This window comes from Fukomys damarensis, unplaced genomic scaffold (assembly GCF_012274545.1).
Source record: "Fukomys damarensis isolate Sample0158 unplaced genomic scaffold, DMR_v1.0_HiC HiC_scaffold_27, whole genome shotgun sequence".
NCBI classification, from domain to species: domain Eukaryota; kingdom Metazoa; phylum Chordata; class Mammalia; order Rodentia; family Bathyergidae; genus Fukomys; species Fukomys damarensis.
The window spans coordinates 23,691,140-23,709,266 of record NW_022900939.1 but is presented as its reverse complement, the minus strand read 5'-3'; the positions used below and the strand labels follow the sequence as shown (position 1 = coordinate 23,709,266).

Sequence of the window (18,127 nt, the reverse complement as noted above, 5' to 3'; positions counted from 1 at the left end):
GCCCTGTTTCCAAATAAGTCCCCTTCACAGGTCCTAGATAGATATATCTTGTTCGGTTTTGTTTTGAGGCAGGGTCTTATGTAGTTCACACTGGCCTTGAAATCACCAGGTAGCCCAGTCCAGGCTGGCCTTGAACTCATGGTGATCCTCCTGCCTCAGCCTCCTGAACGCTGGAATTGCAGGAATGCACCACCACACCCAGCAACATATCTTTTAAGGAGCCACCATTTGACCAGAATGAGGTCCATAGCAGAAAAAGAAATAGCTAAGAATTTAAATTGAGTTTCAACTTCAGTCCTCTGATGTGTGATGGCCTTTCAAAGCATAGAAAACCCATTTCTATGCATATAACTGTGTGGAACTTAAAGCCAGGAACATATTCTGAGAAATACATAGTTAGGCCACTTTGTCATTGTGTGAACATCACAGAATGCATTTAGCAAAGTAAAATGATTATGATGTCACTACGTGATAAAATCTTATCTGGCCACTGTCTGTATGCGATCAGTTGTTGACTGAACTGTCATTCTGAAGCACACGGCAGAGCCAAAAGAATTTAAATCAGGGTTGCAAAGAGATACTGCACTCCCGTGTCTTTGCAGCACTCATTACAACAGCCAAGATATGGGACAACCCAAACCCCCATTGTCAGATGAATGGACAGAGAAAATCTGTGTACATTCAACGCAATACCCTTCTACCCTGAAAAAGGGGATCCCGAACTAAAATCAAACTGAGTCAAAGATCTAAATATTAAAACAGCTGGAAGAGAGGTTAGGTAGAACTCTTGAAAACACTGGTGTAGGAAAAGATTTCACGAACAAAACCTCCGTAGTATGTGAACTAGCACAAAGAATCAACACTGGGGCTCTCAGCTTATAAAAAAGCTTCAGCACAGCAAGAACCACCAACAGCATGAAGAGACAACCCACAATGTGGGAAAGAATTTTACAAGCTGTTCCTCAGACAAAGGTCTACTATCTAGAATATATAAAGAACTTTGAAAAATCAGACCTCCCAAATTTAAGGACCCAATGCAAAAATGGGCATCTGAAGTGAACAGACATTTCTCAGACAAAGAAGTAGAAACAGCAAATAAACATATGAAAAAAACGGTCCACATCACTGGTCATTCGAGAGATGCAGATGAAAACACTGAGATTTCACCTCACTCCAGGAAGAATGGCTGCTATCATGAAATCAACCAATATAACAAATGCTGGTGGGGCTGTGGGGAGAAAGGAGCCCCCTCAGTTGTTGGTGGGAGTACAGACTGGTGCAACTACTGTGGAAATCAATATGGAGATACCTCAAAGAGCTGGGACTAGAGCTTCCATTTGCCCCAACTATTCCCCTGCTGGGTATCTTCCCAAAGAATTAAAAGAATCACACCACAGTGAAATATGTGTACCCATGTTCATAGCGGCACAGCTTGTAATAGCTAAAACTTGGAAACAGCCCAATTGCCCATCAACTGGAGACTGGATAAAGATATGGGTTTTTAAAAAATATAAAATGGCCATAAAGAATGAGAAACTAGAGACATTTATAGCTAAATGGATGCATATTGCCGGGCTTGGTGGTGCACACCTGTAATCTCAGCACTCAGGAGGCTGAGGCAGGAGGATCGCTGTGAGTTTGAGACCAGCCTGGGCTACATAGTGAGTTCCAGGTCAGTCTCAAATACATAGTGAGACCCTGTCTCAAAAAAACAATAAATAAATAAAAAAAATAAATGGATGCACATTGAGGACATATTCCTAAGTGAAATAAATAGGATACCCTTGTGTAAATACTGAATAGTTTCTCTGGTGTGAGAAACTGAAAGTGAAAATAAGGATCAAAATGTATAATAGACATTGTGAAACAGGAAGAAAAGGTCCAAAGGGGAAGTAGGAGGGGTGGGAGAAAGGAAAGAAGGGAAAGGAAAAAATATGAGAAATGGAAACAAAGTCTTTGTAAATAAGGAAGGGTGGAGGGGGTGAAGGGAGGGCAGGGGAATGGGGAAAAACAAGAACGAAGATACATCATGTAAAGGTACAAGATCCCAATGATGACTATAACTGTACTGTATGCCTACAATGTACCAATAAAAGAATAAACTCAATAAGAATAAATAAATAAATAAATTTGAAATGCAAATAAAATAAAATGTACCAATACATTTAATGAAAAAAAAGTAGGAAGAAAAGGTCCAAAGTGGAAGGGGAAGTAGGAGGGGTATTTGAAAGGAAAGAAGGAAAAGGAATAAATATGAGAAAAAGGGAAACAAAGTCTTTGTAAATAGGGAGGGGTGGAGGGGTTGAAGGGAGGGCAGGGGTATGGGGAAAAAAGTAAGAACCGAGATACATCATGTAAAAGTACAAATGCCCAATGATGAAGGTCAACTGTATACCTAAAATGTACCAGTAAACTTAATGAAGAAGAGGAAGAAAAAGAGGAGGAGGAGGAAGAGGAAGAAGGAGGAGGCGGAGGAGGAGGAGGCGGAGGAGGAGAGGAAGATCCTGCCATTTGCAACAACAACATGGTAACATCTGCTACAAGACTGAACCAGTCACAGATGAGCAGACATCAGCCGAGCATGGTGGTGCACACCTATAATGGGAGGCTGAGCCAGGAGGACAGAAATTTTGAGCCCAGCCCGGGTAACTTAGCAACTTGGTGAGACTCTGTCACAAGCAAAGGGAGAGGATGGGCCGGGATTTAGCTCAGTGGCATGGCACCTGCCTGGTAAGCACAAGGTCCTGAGTTTCAGCCATGGTACAGAAAGAAAGAAAAAGAGAGAGAGAGAGAGAGAGAGAGAGAAAGAGAGAGAGAGAGAGAAGGGAGAGGAGATGTAGCTCAGTGTGAACGTCCTGGGTTCAATCCCCAGCATCAAAACACAAAACAAAAAGCCAGATGAGGTGGCGCACACCTGTATCCCAGCTCTGGGCAACTGAGTAAGTCGGGGGCATCGATGCACTGAGAGGCCAGCCTGGGCCATGCAGAGAGGTCCAGGCCACATACAGTAGCTAAAATAGTGCAACTCCTAGAGGCATAGAACACAGAAGTGGTTTCCACAGGCTTGAGCAAGAAGAAAGAGGGAGTTGTTCGATGAATATAAAGTTTCAGTTATGCAAGATGAGTAATTCTAGAGATCCGCTGTACGACACAGCCCTGTAGTTAACAATACAGCATCGCCCATTTCAACATTCAAGACATAAAGTGTTTTTACCACACATGAAAGGGCACAGCAGATACAGTAGATGCTGGACACGTCTGTTACCCTGATGGTGGTGACAGCGTCGTGGCCGTTTCACGTGTCTGAGCTAATCAGATGGGACACATTAAATGTGTGTGTTTCTTTATATATCAATTACCCCCCGGTGACGATCTTTAGCCTACAAGTATTTGTAATTTTAGAGCTGACCGTCTACACATCATTTCAAGGGGCATTCTGAGGTGGGGACATCGGCATTGTGCTTCCTGTAAGGCTAATTTGAGACTCTGCCTCTCTGGCTGGGGTTCTTGCTACAGCCTCAAACCCACCAGCTCTCCCTTGGTCATCGCTTGGGGCCTTATGCTGATTGCAAATGACCCAAACTGTTTCCTTCTGAGAAATGATATCTCCAAAGCAAGTCAATTACTAGAGGTGGTGAGAAGGCATCCAAGAGAGTGAGTGCTATTTCTTACCCAGCATGGGAGGTGGCTCCAGGACAGCCCCATGCAACCCGTCCTGGCTTCTCCCCACTGTCTGATAAAATCCCCTCCCCTTGACTGTGGACTGAACTGTGCAACTTACCTCTAATGAACAGACAGTGGCAAAAGTGACAAGATGCCATTTCTGAAATTAGATTATAAAAAGACCACCCTTGGGCGGGAGCTGTTGCTCACTGATAGAACATTTGCCTAACGGCCATGAGGTCCTGGGTTTGATCCTAGCACCTCAAAAAAATACATAAAAGCTGGACATGGTTGTACTCACCTGTAATTCCAACACTCCAGGAGGCTGAGGCAGGAGGATAAGTTCGAACCAAGCTTGGATAACTTAGTGACTCAGAGAGAACTTGTGTCAAAAAATTTAAAAGTGGGAGGCCCTGTCTTAAAAGGGGGGGGTGGTTAGAGGGCCAGGGATTTAGCTCAGTGGTGTCATGTGTGCCTCGAGGGCTCAAGGTCCCGAGTTCAATCCCCGGTCCTGGGAGAAGAAAGAAAAAGAGGGGGCTTGGGGGACAGTTGGGATATATTCAACCTTATGGAAGGCTTATGCTATGGTGCTGTTTACAAATTTGGGCATTCACAGATATTGTACTTATTGCTCTCAAAAATCTACATTTCCTCCCACTCATTTTTTTTCTGCTTATGTTTTGAGCAAACATAATAGCAAACTGTAGTGACAGCTCTATTTCTGTATTCTATCTTTTCCTGCGTTGCATGTAGGAAGCATTTTCTCATCTCATTAAATCATTTTCAAAGCTTGCTTCATTCCTAGCGGGGCCTCAGCAGTCCATCAGAAGAGCACGCCGACACGAATGTAATTTAAACTGCCCCCTCTCTTACTTGTTTTGGGATTTTGGCTGAGTTTTGCTGTCTTTTGTCAGGTCTACCAGGATAAGCTGACCCTCCATGCTGGGTTTGCAATAAGAATACAGAGGCTTTCCTGGACGCCAGTAATGAGCTGGCTGAGAAAGAAATCAGGAAAACCTCCATTTGCAACACCCTATGAAAGTCCTAGCAGTCAACCTAACCAAGAGGGTAAAAGACGTCTACAAAGAAAATTATATGACCCCGAAGAAAGAAAAGGAAGCAGGTACTAGAAGATACAAAGACCTCTCGTGTTCATGGATCAGCAGGATTAATACTGTTAAATGGCCATATCATCCAAAGTGATGACAGAGTCAGTGCAGCATCCCTTACAGAACTAGGGTAAAGAAATCCTAAAATGCACGTGGAATCACAGAAGTCCCAGAACAGCCAAAGCAACCGAGCAAAAAGAGAAGGTTGGAGGGCTGGGGATGCAGCTCCGTGGCACCGTGCCTGCCTCACATACACAAGGTCCCAAGTTCAATATCTGGTACCAAAAACAAACAAACAAAAAACCCAAAAAGGGAGTGTTAGAGGTATTGCAATTCCCAATTTCAAAATATACTACAAAGCCATTGTGACAAAACAGTATGTAAAGGCATAAAAATAGACATATAGACCAATGGGATAGCATAGAGGACACAGAAATGGACCCATGTAACAACAGCCAGCTGGTTCTGTACAACGGGACCAAAAATATACTGGGGAAATTATGGTCTCATTAACAAATAGTTCTGGGAAAATTGGCTATCCACTTGTAGAAGACTAACACTAGATCACTGTCTCTCACCCTGCAAAAAAAATCTATTCCTAATAACTGGGTGTAGTAGCACATGCCTTCAATCCCAGCACTCTGAGAGTTGGAGACGGGAGAGTCGAAAATTCAAATCCAGCCAGGTGTGGCGGCGCATGCCTGTAATCCCAGCACTCAGGAGGCTGAGGCAGGAGGATCGCTGTGAGTTCAAGACCAGCCTGGGCTACATAGTGAGTTCCAGGTCAGTCTCAACTACATAGTGAGACTGTCTTTAAAAAAAAAAAAAAAAAGAAAGTTCAAGCCCAGTCTGTACAGTTTGGTGACTTAGTATCATCTTGTCTCAAAATTTAGAAATTTTAAAGGGCTAGAAATGCAATTCAGTGTAAAGGCGTTAGGTTCAGTCCTCAGCACTGAAGCAAAAAAAAAAAAAAAAAAAAAAAAAAAAGAAGAAGAAGAAGAAGAAGAACCAAAGACCTAAGTATAAGACCTTAAACCTTGAAAATTCCAAGAAAAAACAAACCCAAACATAGAGGAGCAGAGTATGTATGGTGGTACACACTGTAATCCCAGTACTCGAGAGGCTGAGACAGGAGAATTGCTGCTAGTTCAAGACCATCAAGACCTGTCCCCCCAAAAAAAAGTTTTTTAAAGCATAAGGGACACACTTTAAGTCACAGGTAGGGGCCGGGGATTTAGCTCAGCGGTTCGGTGGCCTGCCTTGCAAGCACAAGGACCCAAGTTCAATCTAAAAAAAAAAAAAAAAAAAAAAAAAAAAAAAAGTCACAGGTACAGGCAAAGACTTCCTGAATAAGATTTAATGGCACAGGCAATATTGGCAAAATCAACAAATAGAACTACATCAAGTGAAAAAACCACCTGTACAGCAAAAGAAATGATCAACAAGGTGAAGAGACAGCCTACCCACAGACTGAGAGAAAATCCTTGCCAGCTATTCTTGTGATGGAGGATAAACATCTAGAACATATCAAGAACTCAGAGCCAGGTGTGGCAGCACGCACCTGTAATCCCCCCTATTCAGGAGACGGAGGCAGAAGGATCACGATTTCAAGTCCAGCCTGGGTAACGTAGTGAGGTCCTGTCTCAAAATAAAAATAAAGGTCTGAGGATGTCGCTCAGTGATAGAGCACCCCTTCGTTCAATCCTGGTACTGCATAAATAAATAAATACATAAATACAGGGTCAGGGAATTAGCTCAGTGTTTCTGCCTCCTGCTTTGCAAGCACAAGGACCTGAGTTCGATCCCGGGTACCAAAAATAAATACGTACATACATACATGCATACTGAACAGCAACGTAACAGCCCAGTCAACTAATGGGCAAATGGATACAACAGATAATTCTCAGAAGAAGTACAAATGGGGCTGGGGATTTAGCTCAGTGGCACTGCAACTGCCTTACAAGAGCGAGGTCCTGAGTTCAATCCAGTACCCCCTTCCCAAAAAAGAAATACAAATGGCCAGTAAGTATACGAAAGAAAATGGTCAACATCTTTAGCTATTTGGAAAACGCAAATCAAAACCACACCAAGGCGCATGCCTGTAATCCCTGCACTAGGGAGGCTGAGACAGAAGGACCGCTGAGAGTTCAGAGTCAGCCTGGGAGACACAGTGAATTCAAGGGCAGCCTGAACTACATAACTAGACTCTGTCTCAGAAAACCAACAACAAGAAACAACCAAAAAAGAAAAAAAAAAAGAGAGATTCCATCTCACCCCAGTCAGAATGACTATCATAAAAATACATTTTTAAAAAATCCAGGTGGGATGGTGCATACCTGTAATCTCAGAATTTAGGGAGGTTGAGGCAGTACGATAGCAAGTTCCAGGGCCACCTGGGCAACTTAATGTGATCCTCTCTTAAAAAAGAAAATTTTAAACCAGGCGTGATGTTGCACTCCTGTAATCTCAGCACCCAGGAATTTGAGGCAGGAGGATCTCCTCGCGTTCGAAGCCAGCAGCCTGGACTGCACTGCAAGACCCTGTCTCAAAAAACAGAACAAAGAAAGAAACTGGAAAGAAAAAAGGTACAGAGACTCTCAAAAGCAAGCTAAGCCCTGTTGAAGCACAGCTATTCCACTTTCCAGCCGTGTGACTTCGAGCTTGTTATTTAAATGAGGGACCTCAGTTTCCCCTTCTGAACGGCAGGGACAACCACATTTACTTCACAGGGTTCTTAGAGTGTCACTGAGTGACTGTTAGTGATCACAGCTGTCTAGACACCAACTGGACCACGGTGCCTGAGCCCCACTGAGTCCCACTCCAGTCTAGTGCCAGCTCTTGTCCCAGACACCAGGCCACCTCCGATCAACAGTGTCTTGGTCCCTGCTTCCTGTCAGTTTGCTCTCCTTGAACTTGCCTGTGGCTCCAGCTCACAACCTGCCACCTACCTTTGCCCTGTGATCCTAGCGTGGAAATTAATTTTGTGTCATCTTGGCTGAGTCATGGTCCCTAGGCGTGTGCTCCAATGTTATTCTGCATGTTTCTGTGAGCATAGTTTTGGATAAAATCAGCACCACGAGCTGTGGACTTTGACTGGAGCACATTTACTCCACCATGTGAGCGGGCCTCCTCCAATCAGGTGATGGCTTGGATAGAACAAAAGGACTGACCCTCTGCTCAGACCAGAATGAATTCTGCAACAGGTGCCTTCGGGACTTGAACTCCACCATCAGCTTTCTCCTGGGTTTCCTGCTTGCTGCAGAATTTGGACTCGCCAAACTCTAGAACTCCAGGGGCATGTAAGCCAAGACAATTTCTTTTTCTTTCTCTCTATTCTTTTCTTTTTCTTTTTCAGACAGGGTCTCACTATGTAGTTGAGACTGACCTAGAACTCACTGTGTAGCCCAGCCTGGTCTCGAACTCACAGTGATCCTCCTGCCTCAGCCTCCTGAGTGCTGGGATTACAGATGTGTGCCACCACGCCGATCTTTTCTTTCTTTCTTTCTCTTTCTTTCTTTCTTTCTTTCTTTCTTTCTTTCTTTCTTTCTTTCTTTCTTTCTTCTTTCCCAAGGACACTCTGCCACTGGGCTACATCCCTAGCCCTTGTTATCCCTTGTTATTTTATTTACTTTTTTTTGTTTTTGTTTTGTACCAGGGATGGAATTCAGGACCTTGTGTTTGCAACTACTTGTGGTGAAACTACTGAGTTTCTTTCTTTCTTTCTTTCTTTCTTTCTTTCTTTCTTTCTTTCTTTCTTTCTTCTTTCCCAAGGACACTCTGCCACTGGGCTACATCCCTAGCCCTTGTTATCCCTTGTTATTTTATTTACTTTTTTTTGTTTTTGTTTTGTACCAGGGATGGAATTCAGGACCTTGTGTTTGCAACTACTTGTGGTGAAACTACTGAGCTAAATCCCCAGCCCTTGTTTTATTTTTTGAGACAGGGTGTCCATATGTAGTGCAGGCTGACTTTGAACTCACTGTGTAACCTAGGCTGGCCTCAAACTCAGTGGTGGTCCTCTTGCCTCAGCCTCCTGGGTGCCAGGATTACAGGCATGCACCACCACACCTGACAAAATATTTTAAAAATAAAGTTTTGTAATTTATGTACAGTAACCACATTATATATTTTATATGTGATCCAAGACAATTCCTCTTCACTCAGTGGGACCCAGGCAAGCCAAAGTTTAGACATAATTAGACCCTTTCTTTTATTTATTTATTTTTGGAGACAGGGTCTCTTTCAGGAGGCTGAGGCAGAAGGATCACTGCAAGTTTGAGACCAGCCTCAGCTACAGAGTGAGTTCAAGGCCAGCCCAAACTGCATAATAACACCCTGCTGAGAGAGAGAGAGTGAGGGGTGGGGGATAGAGGAGAAAAAGAGACAAGATCTCACTATGTAACCCAGGCTGGCCTCAAATTTACAGTGATCCTCCTGTTTTAGCCTCCCTAATGCTGGGATTACAGGCATGCATGACCACGCCGTGTCTATTTTTGTTTTGTTTTGTTTTCCCCAAAGACTTCTCTATGTAACTGGAGCTTTAAACAACTGGCCAAGCAACAAGGACTGAAAAACACTTTATTTAACATCACATGTGCTGAGCCTTGTGCTCACACCCAGGAGTGTGTTAAACATGGACAGTGTCTCTATTATGTGAATGGGTTCAACCCCAGCCACCTGGGCGCACCTCCTCGGAGTGTCAGTGGGCCCACCCTTGGCAAAGGCATAGGCCCTGCTCCTCCAGCTGCCATCAGCCAGACCCCTGGAGGCTGCCTTGGGGGCCCGAGGATGTTGGGGGCTGCACAGGGCTGCGGTGCCACTGGAGAAGGCTCAGCCCCCGTCTGATGCAGATTCAAGTCCCCGGCTTGCACCTGGCCCACCCCTCATTCCTGCCCCTTGCCTTTGCTTTCAGCGTCCACCACTGGGCCCTGGGGGAGGACCCCGTCCAGTAGTCCCCAGGCAGAGGAGCCTGTGACAGACCTCTGCTGCACAGCCTGGGTCTTGGCCCTGGACACACTGCTGGAAGAAGCAGGAGGCGCTTCTGGGCTTTTGCTTGGACTCTCCCCACCCAGGATTGGACTTTCGATTGTCCCCAGCCAGGACCGGGATCCCAAAGCAGAGCTGAGTCTCCCTGCACCTGGCAACACTGCTCACACTGCGCCTCCCTTCCAGGACTTCGGCCCCTCAGGCTTGCAGACCAGACTCCCGCCAGAGGACAGAGGAGCGAGGGGGTCATGCTTGAGGCCCCATGAAGGCTGTGTGAAAAATAATAATGAAAAGAAAGGCTGCGTGACTGGACATACCACATGGCTTCTCTGAAAAAGCAAAGTTTTAATCGCAATTGTGCAGGGTGACTGTGGGGTTGCAGTAAGATAGTGGCAGTGACAGAGGCTACCACAGCAGGCAGTCAACGGCAGCTTCCTTTCTCCAGTGAAACCGTGGGCCGGTTGGTCTTCAGGAAGGGTGGCAGCAGGGCAGCAGAGGCTGGTGTGTGGTGACTGCTTCCTGAGCCTGAGGTGGGGCAGCCACACTCCGGGCCCAGGTCAGAAGAGGACCCCAGCTGAGGCCAGCAGCGGGAAGGCCTTCAGAGCCTGTTGTCTGGGATCCAAGGCCAACCCGGACCAATCTGCCGCCAACGGACCAGGCTTATGCTCCCTGCTTTGCAGATATTCAGGCCCTAGAGAGGACCCTAGCTCCCCCCTGCCGGGGGACACCTGCCCAAGGGGCTGTGGAGGGGCAGCCTGGGCTGGGGGCTTGGCAAGAGGCCACTGAACTTGGAGGGAGAGCCCAGCTGGCTGGGGGATGTCTGAGCAGGAGGTAGGGTCCCCACAGCAGGGCTGAGAGACAGCAAGGACAGAGGGGTTGGGAGGAAGCCGCAGGGATCCTGAGGCTGTGGATCTGGGTGCGGTTGCTGGACTGGCAGACAGGAGACTGGAGTCTGGAAGAGACCTGGCTGCTCCTGGCAGCTGTGCTGTCCCTGGGGAGCAAGCTGTCCCAAGAGCCACCTGGCCTGACCCCAGCAGTCGGGGGGCTCAGGAGCCAGGCCAGGGGTACAGACCCTGGGGCACAGGTGCTCATGCAGGTGCAGGGTCTGACTCCACTGAGCCAGCTCAGCCTTCAGGCCCTGGATCTCCTTCCGCAGGGCCTGGTTGTGTTTCTCCAGGGACTCGTGCTGCTGGGGGAGAAACGAGGGGTGTCAGGCAGCATCAGGGCCTCATGTAACTACTGCCCCCTCCAGGGTCCTCACTGCAAGGGAAAGATGCTGCTACCTCCGAGTGTCCAGGACAGAGCCCCCTGGCTGCCCTCTGGCCGGCCAGCCCCCTGCTGCCACCCACAAGTTCCCCATCCAACGCGCTGGCAGGGCCAGGATTTAGTTCGGTGGTTCCACTGCCTGCCTCTGAAAGCGCAAGGTCCTGAGTTGGATCCCCAGTGCCAAAAACAAACAAACAAACAAACAATGCCCTGGCAAGGCTCCGCCCTGCCCTGTTCTGTGCCTGCTGCTAGTCCCTTGAGCCAGCACCACCGGTCACTCAGGACTTCCTCTATTCTCCCAAATGGAGTGTACCCAAACCACCCCATTTTCCTGGCCCAGAAAAGCCATTAGCAAATGTGTCATTATAGTAGGGTGAACTTTGTTGCTGTTGTCCTGTGGATGGAACAGGGCTTGCATATACTAGGCAAGTATTCCACCACTGAGTCCCAGCCTTGCTTTCCTTTTTAATTTTATTTTGAGAGGGTATCACTAAATTTCCTAGGCTGTGCTGGAATTCGAGGCTCTCCTGCCTCTGCCTCCTTGAATAGCTGGAATTACAGGTGTGTACCACCACACCCAGCTAAACTCAGACCACTGGCTCCATCTGTCTTTTTGCCCTGGCTTCCCGTCCCTTAGCTGGGATCTACTTCCTCAACACACTTCCAGTCCCTGGACACTGTCCCGCACCCTCCCACCCCCGAGCTAGTCCTGACACAGCTTTCCCATGGCAGCTTCAGTGTTGTTCTGTCTTGGGCACCTTGACTGTGTGTAACGCCCCTGCCAGGGCTTCCCACAATCCACAGACCAAGGCACTGTCAGGGGAAGTCAGGGTATGGTGTTCTCCTGGATATGCCTGAGTCGGCCAGCAGCAAGTCCGGACTGCTCACCACCTGCTTCCAAGAACACCGGACAGCCGTCCACGTGTACCCCTCTAAATCACCATTCCTGATGGCAACAGTGGTGGAAAAAGAAAAAGAAAATCTTATTTCCATATCTCATAAGGCTGAATAACTTGAACAGCTTCCTTCATCCCCTTTCCAGGATGCTAAAAAAAGAGAACTGCGTCAGTGCCATCAGTGGATCCACTTGCAGGCTGCCTTCTGGACAGGAAATGGTTTGTTCTGGTGCCGAGGATTAAACCTAGCATTCTGCACATACTAGGCAAGCTCTGTGCCACTAGGCTGCATCCCCAGCGCTGGCCACGGCCCACCTTTCTCTCTTCTTCATCTCTCTTTCTTTCTTTCTCCTTTCCTTCCTTCCTTCTACCCTTCCTCTTCCTCTTTCTTTCTTCCATCCTTCCTATTTTGTTTAAGTCCAGGTTAGCCCTAAACTCCTGATCCTCCTGCCTCAGCCTACTGAAGGCAGAGACGACAGCCTTGTACCATCACATAGGGCTTTGGAATGAGGATTTTCAATGCATATCCTTGCATCTCTCTTCTCCTAAATCCTGCAAGCCTTCAACTCACCCCCGGAAGTGAGTCACTCACTCATTCATTTTCCATTTTCAGCTCGTGGTCAGACGTCGCTTCTCAGGGAGGGCTCTCCAGATCCACCTATCACATGCCAGCCCACCCTCTCCTCCTCTTACTGGCTTTACTCCCCATGCCACCCAGGACTCATTACCCTCGGATGTACTAAACCCTGGTTTTTGTTTTGTACTGGGAGTCGAACTCAGGGCCTTGAGCTTGCCGGACAGGTGCTGTGCCGATGAGCTACATCGCAGAAAATCCTGAATGCTTGATGGGTCACTTATTCATCTGGTTTCTATGTGAATATGAGCTCTGTTGGGTAGGGGTGAGACTTCGCCTGCTGTCTTCACAGCTGCCCTCCAGTGCTGAGAGCTGAGCCTGTCACGTGAGAGACCCTCAAGGGACATTTCCAGAAGCAATGGGTTAGTGAAAGCTCTTTCCAGGCGCCAGCTCCTTCATGCCCTGCCTGCAGGATGCTGCCCCAAATGTATCTGTGCCAGCACAATTTCATGTGCCCACAATGCATTTTCTTTTCTTTTCTGAAACAGGGTCTCACCACCATGCCTGGCCTCAGTGCATTTTCTTACCTTCATCCCCTTGGAAAACTCCTATTCACTCCTCAAGACCAGTTCAGATTTTATTTCCTCTCTACATCACCTTACATCACACTACATATGTACTAAGGACCGAATCAAATCCCTCCAAGATTCATATGCTAAAGTGGTAACCCTGTGTGTGACTGTATTTAGACACAATTTTTAAGAGGTAATTTTAATTGAAGTCACAAGGGCAGGGCTCTAATTGGACAGGACTGGTGGCTTTTATCAAAAGATGAAAGGACAGCTGGGTGTGGTGGTACACCCCTGTAATCCCAGCACTCAGGAGGCTGAGGCAGGAGGTTCTCTGAGTTTGAGGCCCGTCTGGACTATTTTAGAGACAAAAAAAAAAAAAAAAAAAAAAAAAAAAAAAAAAACGGAAGGGAATAGGATTCCTCTTCTCTCACAGCCAAGAAGGAAAGTTGTGAACACCTAGCAAGAAGGAAGCCACCTACTACATAAACCAGGAAGACAACCCTCAAGGTCAAACCCAGAAACACCTTGACCCTGACCACCCCAGTCCCCAGAATTTGAGAAATAAATGTCCTTTAAGCCTGCCAGTCTACAGATGCATGTGTCCCTTCTACCTAGTTGTGCTCGGGATGCTTTATCCTGTCGTCAACTCCCTGCCAGGCCATCTTCGAGGTGTTGGGGAAATGGCAGGGAATGGGATAGCCTCCTCACCTCGTGGCATTCCTAATCTGGTGAGGAAGGGTGGACTATGGAGTAGAAGTCACTGTTAAGGACGAAGTGACCCACCCGTGGATTCGTGGGTTTGTGAGCTTCGGGGCGGCATGAGGTGCTCTCTCTGGCTCCCCTGCTGCCTCTCCTGTGATGCTCTCGTCTTGCCCTGACTCAGAAGGAAGGCACTGGTCAGGTTCCAGCCAGATGCCAGCACTGTGCTCTTTGGACTTCTCCACTAAATGGAGCACCGTCCTAGGTTATGAATACCCTAGTGTGTGGTATTCAGGTAGAGCAGCAGGAAATGGACGAAGGGGATGTCCCCACCTGGTGCAGGGCATCTGCTCTATCCGTGTGCTTCTGCCGGCTGCGCTGGGCAGCTGCCCGGTTCTTCTGTTTCTTTTTCAGCTGCTTCTGACACTCCTTGGGGTCCTGCTGAACATGGGCAGAGGGCTCAGGGGTCCTATCAGGGGCTTGCACCCTATATAGCCATGTGTAGAGCCGCGTCCCCTGTCCTCCCAGAAGCCCCTCTGGCTCCCTTAGCACCTGCACTCCTGCCCCTGCAGGAACTGCACACCTTGTGATGCCAGTGTCACCCAGAGTCCTGCTCACAGCTCCTGGGGTGGGCAGTGAGGATTTAGACACAGGCAGAACTGACTTCCAACTGCACATCCCCGAGCCATGTCTCTCAGGGCTACTCTCTTCTCCGGGCCCAGCTGCTTCCTTTGTACCATGGAGGCTCCACGGTCTCTCCCTCGTGGGCCCCTGAGAGGCATGGAAGAGGGAAGCCCTTGCAGCAGGTAGCCCAGAGCCGCAGGGTTAATGAAGGGCAGCACTGTCCTTCCCACTGCTGTCACCTCCCCATCACGGTGTTGCTGATTTTCCCAAGAGCTCATGAGGGCAGCAAAAGAGCTGGTTAGGTTCCATATGCCTGTGTCCAGCTGAGGCCCAAAGCTGACATTCAGTTACTTAAATATTCGTTAAGCACCTACTGTGTACTGGGCACTTAGCTAGGAGGACACAGCAGCAAGCAAACAGGCAAGAGTCCCGGCCCTCACACCGCTCACATAGCGATGGGCAGTAGCCCAGAAGGAATGAATGAGAAGTCCTTTCTAAGAGCGGAGTGGGCCCCAAGGTTGGCAGCTGTGAGCTCCCTGAACTCTGGGGACCACAGAACTTAGATGAAATATTTAATCCAGGTGTCCAGAGCTCTGGAAAGTCAAGGCAAAAGGGACTGGTGAAGACCTCATAGCTGACACCCCTATTAATCTTGGGGGAGACTGAGTATCAGGGTCCCAGCGAGGATATTGGCCCTCCTGGTCAAGGACTCTGGATGCTCCTTGGTCATAGGTACAGCTCCCCGCTGGCTAGAGCCTTGAGGGGTTCATGGCCACAGCTGGTGCATTGAAACCCTGGAGGGCCAGGAGACTAGAGGCCGGGCAAGGACCTGGAGAGATGAGGAGGCTATAAAGGGAGACTGTACAGGCGGGGTGGAGGAGGGAGAGCCAGTGGGCGGGGAAGGGCAGGTAGATGGAGTCCAGGTTCTAAACCAAGGCAGGATCTGCAGCACGAGAGCCAGAGAGCCTCATCCCAATCCCCTCCTATCCCAGGGGAGGAAAAGAGAGCCAAAGAGGGGGCGTGTGGAGCCTGCCTAAAGCCACACATCCACAGACACAGAGCTGGGACAGGAGCTCTGGATGGCACCTTTCCCTTCCTGAGCCCTGGGACCCCTGAGTACATTTTCCCATTTTTCTCCCATTTTTTTTTCTTTACTATGCTAAGAATTGGACTCAGGGATTTGCACTGAGCTACATCTCCAACCCCCACCCCACCGTTCTCTTTTAAAATTTTGAGACAGAGTCTCACTAAACTGCCTACACTGGCCTTGAACTTGAACTTGTGATCCTGCTGCCCCAGAGCTCTGGGCGCGGGTCACCACACCTGGCCACATTCCCTCTCTCACCCCCATCCTGGCTTCCCGTACTCACCGTTCCGGCCAGCAGTGCGTCTCCCTGGCAGAGGTGCATGGCTCAAGCGGGAGGAACAGAGAGTCCCGCAGATCCCCAAGGTCCCTCGGCAGCTGTGACCTCCCAGTGCCCTCTGGGAAGCCAAGGAAGTGGTGGCTCTTTAAACCCCAGTGACCACTCCGCCCCCGGCAAGCCCAGTTTCAGTTTCTCCTAAAGCCACCGGCTGCTCCGAATCCCTGGCTCAGGGTGGCTCACGTGGCTGGAACTTCCTAACTGGAACTGGCCTTCCGGTTGGGCCCCTTCTCTGGAAGCAGGACTGTATAAAAGAGGGAGAGGAGGGAAGACAAAGCCAGGTGTGGGGAGGATTCTGGGGAGGAAAGAAGCCAAAAAGAGAAGCCAGGGCAGTCCCAGAGTTCATGTGGGCCATGAGAGAGCCCCTGTGTTCTGTGGGGAACCGAGGTTCACAACTCACATCGGAGCCGAGCAACTTTTAGAAAGTGACTTACCCTCTCTGAGTCCTGGTTATCTCACCTGGAAAGGCTATGGGTGGGGAGGTACAAATTCCCAGGCTCGATGTAGGAATTAAAGGAGATAATACAACCACTCCAAACCCTCTGAGATCAATGTCAAAGCACGTCTTCAGAAATGAGCAATGTTCCTTAAACAGAAGAGATGGAAAAGTACTGCTTTCACACCACGGACCATAAAGTAGTGGAAGGGACAGTCTGGGGTGAGCAGCCCAGCTTCCAAGCTGTGTGACCTTGGTAGGTAATTTCACCTTCCTGTGCTGTTACCTATTTTTTTTTTTTTTTGGTACCGGGGATCGAACTCGGGTCCTTGAGCTTGCGAGGCAGGCAGTGGCACCACTGAGCTAAATCCCCGGCCCCTGCTGTTACCTAATTTGTGAAATGAGGATCAAATAATTTTGTTGTGAAGATATGTGTTAAGGCAAGTGAGACACCCAAGATCATGCCTCATATGGACAGAGTAAGACCTAAATAAACATCTGCAATTATGATGGGGTGGGAGATTGGAAACCAAGTTTATCATCAGGCCAAAAAGTCCAAAACAAGCTGGGTATGGTAGTGTAGGCCTGTAATCCCAGCACTCTTGAGAGGCTGAGACAGGAGGATTGCAAATTCAAGCCCAGCCTGGGGAATTTAGCAATTTACCAAAATCCTATCTCAAAATAAGAAATAAAAAAAGGATGTAGTTCAGTGCAAAGGTTCTAGGTTGAAGGGCCAGGGATTTAGCTGAGTGGTTCCATCGCCTGCCTTGCAAGTGCAAGGTCCCAAGTTTGATCCCCGATACCAAGGGGTGGGGTAAGTGGGGGGAGAACAGAGGTTCTTGGTTGAATCCTCAGTACCAACCAAACACAACAAAGCTGTCCAAAGCGCCTGATTTATATACATAGCAAGCTGCAACGAGATCTGAACATTATGATAAGGTGTCTATAGGGGTTAATAATATGGATGTGTACACAGGTAATAAAGGTATACACCTGGGAATGAGAAACAAAATTCAGAGTATGATGGCAGGAGAGAGAGGGGATGGGCTGAGGGGGACAGACACGGGGACTCTGTTGATCTGTGGTGTTCAAGTGGCTCTGTGGCATTGTTGCCCAAAGACATTTGAAATGGTTCATCACAAGATCTTCTTTTGAAGACCTCAAAAACCCGGAAACTCCTGGCAAACCACAGGGTTATTGTCTGTGAGGGGAGAGTGGGCTCAGATAGGGCATCTGTTAGAAGAGCTAGTACCTCCTATCAGAAGCAGCATGTGGTGTGTAGGAGCCTATGGATTGGCAGCAAGAGCATGTTGAGGTTGTGCCTGAGTTCTGAGGGCTCAGAGCTAAAGATGTGGGCTCATGAGGATGGCAAACATTATAGATATGGTCTTCTGATAGAAGATAATGCCTGGGTGCTGTCTTGAGGAATTTGAAGCTGCCTCTGAGCTTATCAGAAAAGAGGGCTGCAAGTGATTAGCAATGTCTGCCATGCCAGGATTGATTACTGATGTCTGCCATGAGCACAGGTGGGATGCTGCAATCTTCTATTCTCCCTGACCCAAGGTTTAGAACCAGCCTGGGCTTCAGAGTCAGGAGTCTAAGAGGCAGGAATTTAGTTCAGTGGTGCCATGCCTGCCTCAAAAGAGCAAGGTCCTGAGTTCTATCCCATTACCAGAAAAAAAAAAAAAAAACAGTCAGAGTCAGAAGTCTGACCGGGGATTTAGCTCAGTGATGCCACTGCCTGCCAGGGGTGACAGTCTAGATTCTAGGGTCACACTGCAGGCTCATTAGAAATGCCTGATTGGGGCTGGGGATTTAGCTTAGGGGTTCCGCTGCTTGCCTTGCGAGTGCCAAGGCCCAAGTTCAATCCCCCATACCAAA

General features: G+C 48.3%; 1 protein-coding gene across 1 annotated transcript; it reads right to left on the bottom strand.

Moving 5' to 3' along the window:
- Positions 1-9,949: 9,949 nt before the first annotated feature.
- Positions 9,950-15,973, bottom strand: Batf2 (basic leucine zipper ATF-like transcription factor 2). The gene is given in 4 exon segments (XM_010636021.3): positions 9,950-10,518; positions 10,521-10,947; positions 14,099-14,203; positions 15,760-15,973. Coding segments are annotated over 4 exon segments (774 nt in total). The 5' UTR covers positions 15,799-15,973; the 3' UTR covers positions 9,950-10,315.
- Between the last annotated feature and the right edge of the window lie 2,154 nt (positions 15,974-18,127).